At 44.0% G+C, this 3,371-nt stretch overlaps 1 protein-coding gene across 3 annotated transcripts in view; it reads right to left on the bottom strand.

Annotated features, from left to right (window-relative positions):
* Positions 1 to 6: 6 nt before the first annotated feature.
* The window catches only part of IP6K3 (inositol hexakisphosphate kinase 3), a 23,906-nt gene continuing 20,541 nt past the window's right edge, over positions 7 to 3,371 (bottom strand). For 2 of the 3 annotated variants that reach the window (XM_028486017.2, XM_028486018.2), the window contains exons 6-7: positions 1,829 to 1,909; positions 7 to 865 (exon numbers count right to left, since the gene is read on the bottom strand). In XM_028486017.2, coding sequence (XP_028341818.1) covers positions 446 to 865; positions 1,829 to 1,909 — 501 coding nt within the window. In that variant the 3' untranslated portion in view covers positions 7 to 445. The remainder of the gene's footprint in view (positions 866 to 1,828; positions 1,910 to 3,371) is intronic. The other variant, XM_024121855.3, reaches the window with a different exon arrangement.

A 3,371-nucleotide genomic window follows, 5' to 3' on the forward strand; every position in this document is an offset into this window, starting at 1 on the left:
TGGGAACAGAAAAACGATAACTAGGGAACCCTTTCTTCCAGGCTTCAAGTAAAGTTTTTGGGTGTTTTTTTTTTTTGCCTTACAGCTTGTGAGACTGCAGCATGACAACAAGAAAGCATCTTTAAATGCAAATACTCCAGAATCTCACTGTAATGCTGGCCTCTAACTCCTCTGCACCCCACCCTTTACTCCAGAAAGGCACCATTTCATCCTGCTGTGCAGCCTGCGACCACTGGCATGAGTGCAAGATGCCAGGGTACGTGAATCACCTCCAGAGCTGGTTTCTTTAGCAGCTGTTAGTATAGCCTGCCATGTATAGAGATGGCTTTTGAATGTAGATATAATTATTACAGACACATCTCAGGGGTATGTAGAATACCCTCGCTACCAACAGGCCCCTTTGGAGAGCTATCCTCCAGAAAAATCTGGATGGGCCCAACAAGTCTCATTCTCCTTCTTGAATATCCTGCAAGATCTGCATGAGGTTTTCCAGGCCAAAGATATAGCCTGGATCTGGTCCATCGTAGGTGGTGTGTTCATTCCAGGAGCCTTTGTATGTTGTGTGAGCAAAGTCGATCATCCGGATGTCAACTTTGACGACATTACTGCCGTGGGGCATCTGCAGAGTCTCCTGACCATCATAGATGATGAGGAGAGAGCTGGAGTAGAACCGATATGAACTCTGGCTCCTAATGACTGAGAGGAGGGCCCGGAGCTGGCGCTGGATGGGCTCTAGCAGCTCCGTCCGGAGCCGGGTCCCATTGTGCAGGAACTGATAAAGCGCTTGTCTGAAGCCCTCCACTGAGAGTTTTCTTCCATAGTACTTGTCTTTGAAGAGAAAGTGCTTCTTATCGGTTTGATAAACCTTACATTAAAAAGAAGATAGAAAATGTGAAGAATTGCAAACTTAAAAAAAAAAAATCACATCTGCTACAGTGGCAGCATCACAAGCTACCTAATATATAAACAGATTTCTAGAGACGTAGGGCAAGAATGGCTGCAATGACCGGCAAGATGATCTTTCATCAAACACCAGTGTTAACTTTTACATTTTAAAATGCTTTCTGTGCAAGCCTTTAATAGGAATCCAAGGTCTAAAGATCCTTCATCCTATGAAAGTGGCCCTCCGCCCACCAGGAAAAGGTTTGGATCTCCTTTCTTGTGAATTTCCAATGTCAACCTCCAAACCATGATTTAAACTCTGGCTTCTGGCCCTCTTTAAATATTAGCAAACCCAAGCGAGAAAGCTTTAGTGGGATTCTGAAATCACAGCCAATGGCCTTGGAAAGCCAAGTAGATTAAAATTTCCCCAAACAAAGTTTATGAAGTCCTTTCTCTGCAGATCCTAAGAAAACCATAATGGCTTTGGGGGTAGAGTGGGGTGAATTGTTTGCAGATGAAAAGACAGGCTAGATCAGATGTGGATGGAGTTTTCAGGCAGCCAGTGAGGTTGAGGGGAGCCTAGATGGAGCAGGGAAGGTTCACAGCAGCTCTGTGGGGTTGGTGGCTCCTCTCTTTAGCATCAGCTCTTCTCCCCTCCCCTGTCAGGTCTTGGCCACCGGAAGGGAACAGATGGAGGAGAGATGCTGAGGGAGGAGACAGTGGCAGCCGCTCCCATTTCATTCAGATGGCAGAGGCAGTCAGAGGCTGAACGGAGGTCAGTGGCTGGCATGGCCAGAGGGTGAGTTGGCACACCTCTGCCTGGCACACCTGGGAAGGGCTGCCTGTACCTGACCAAGACAGTTTCTCAGGTCTTCCCTGCCTTCAGATTACATGGTATGTTTACAGAAAACAGGAATTGAAAAAAAAAAAAAAATCAGAAAGATACCATAGACTTGGTGTTGCCTTTGGAGGGCTGGAGATCAGCTGCTACAATTAGCCGTCCTAAGCACACGACAGGCATCTCTTTCTAAATAAATCAGATCAATTTCAGAAGGTCTGAGGTCCAGAGAGAGATTCCATGTACTCCACAAATTGTCACACTCCATTCTCTTGAGGACTGCATTCCAAGCCTTCCTAGGGACATCTGTGCCACACATTTATAGACTCAACTTCCAGCTTCAAGGGGTGGCAGTTTCAATTAAGGAAAGCGATAACGATTACCGTCAAATCCGTGTCTGGTTTTGCTTTAGTAGATAGACTCTAAGAGTGAACCACTGGAGGAAGTTTATTTCCTCCTGTTCTCCTGCAGCCCTGGCTATAAGCCACATCAGAACAGCAAAAATGAAGTGTGGAGTCGGGGCAATAAAAAATTAACCATTCCTCTGCTGGGCTTTGCAGGTTACGACCTTCCCACTTTGTTAACAAGAAGAGGTAGCAAGAAGCAGCAGAAAAGGCAGAGAAAGAACAGGGAATGGCTAATAAGGATTCAAAGAGCAGATTGCCTGCCAGCATCTGAGAAGGAGAGGGTTCAGCTTCATGGTTCAAGAGAACGAGGAACCAACGGAGCACGCAGAGAAGCTTTCTCTCAGTTCTCTCCCAGACCTGCTCGCACACTGTCATCAAAGGTCTGCTCTCAACATGGGCAGGACCAACGTGGTCACATGGAAAGTTCCAACTGCCAGAGACCCTGAGATGAGTTTAAAAATGGTGGTTTCTTAAATTTTATTGACGTACAGTTGATTTACAATGTTGTGTTAATTTCTTCTGTACAGCAAAGGGATTCAGTTATATATATTCTTTTCCATTATGGTTTATCACAGGATATTGAATATAGTTCCCTGTGCTATACAGTAGGACCTTGTTGTTTATCCATCCTATATATACTAGTTTGCATCTGCTCATCCCAAACTCCCACTCCATCCCTCCTCCACCCCTATCCCACTTGGTAACCACAACTCTGTTCTCTATGTCTGTGAGTCTGTTTCTATGTCATAGATAAGTTCATTTGTGTCATATTTTAGATTCCACATATAAGTGATATCATACGGTATTTGTCTTTCTCTGTCTGGCTTACTTCACTTAGTATGATAATCTCTAGGTCCATCCGTGTTGCTGCAAATGGCATTATTTCATTCTTATGACGGCTGAGTAGTATTCCACTGTATATATATATACACCACATCTTCTTTATCCACTCCTCTGTCGATGGACATTTAGGTTCTTTCCATGTCTTGGCTATTGTAAATAGTGCTGCTATGCACATAGGGGTGCATGTATGTTTTTGAATTACAGTTTTGTGCGGATATACGCCCAGGAGTGGGATTACTGGATCATATAGCAATTCTTTTTTTCTTTCATATGGCAATTCTATTTTCAGTTTTTTGAGGAACCTCCATACTGTTTTCCATAGTGGCTGCACCAATTTACATTCCCCCAAAATGGTGTTTTGTTTTTTTTTTAACATCTTTATTGGAGTATAATTGTTTTAC

This window comes from Physeter macrocephalus, unplaced genomic scaffold, assembly GCF_002837175.3.
Source record: "Physeter macrocephalus isolate SW-GA unplaced genomic scaffold, ASM283717v5 random_720, whole genome shotgun sequence".
Lineage (NCBI taxonomy): Eukaryota > Metazoa > Chordata > Mammalia > Artiodactyla > Physeteridae > Physeter > Physeter macrocephalus.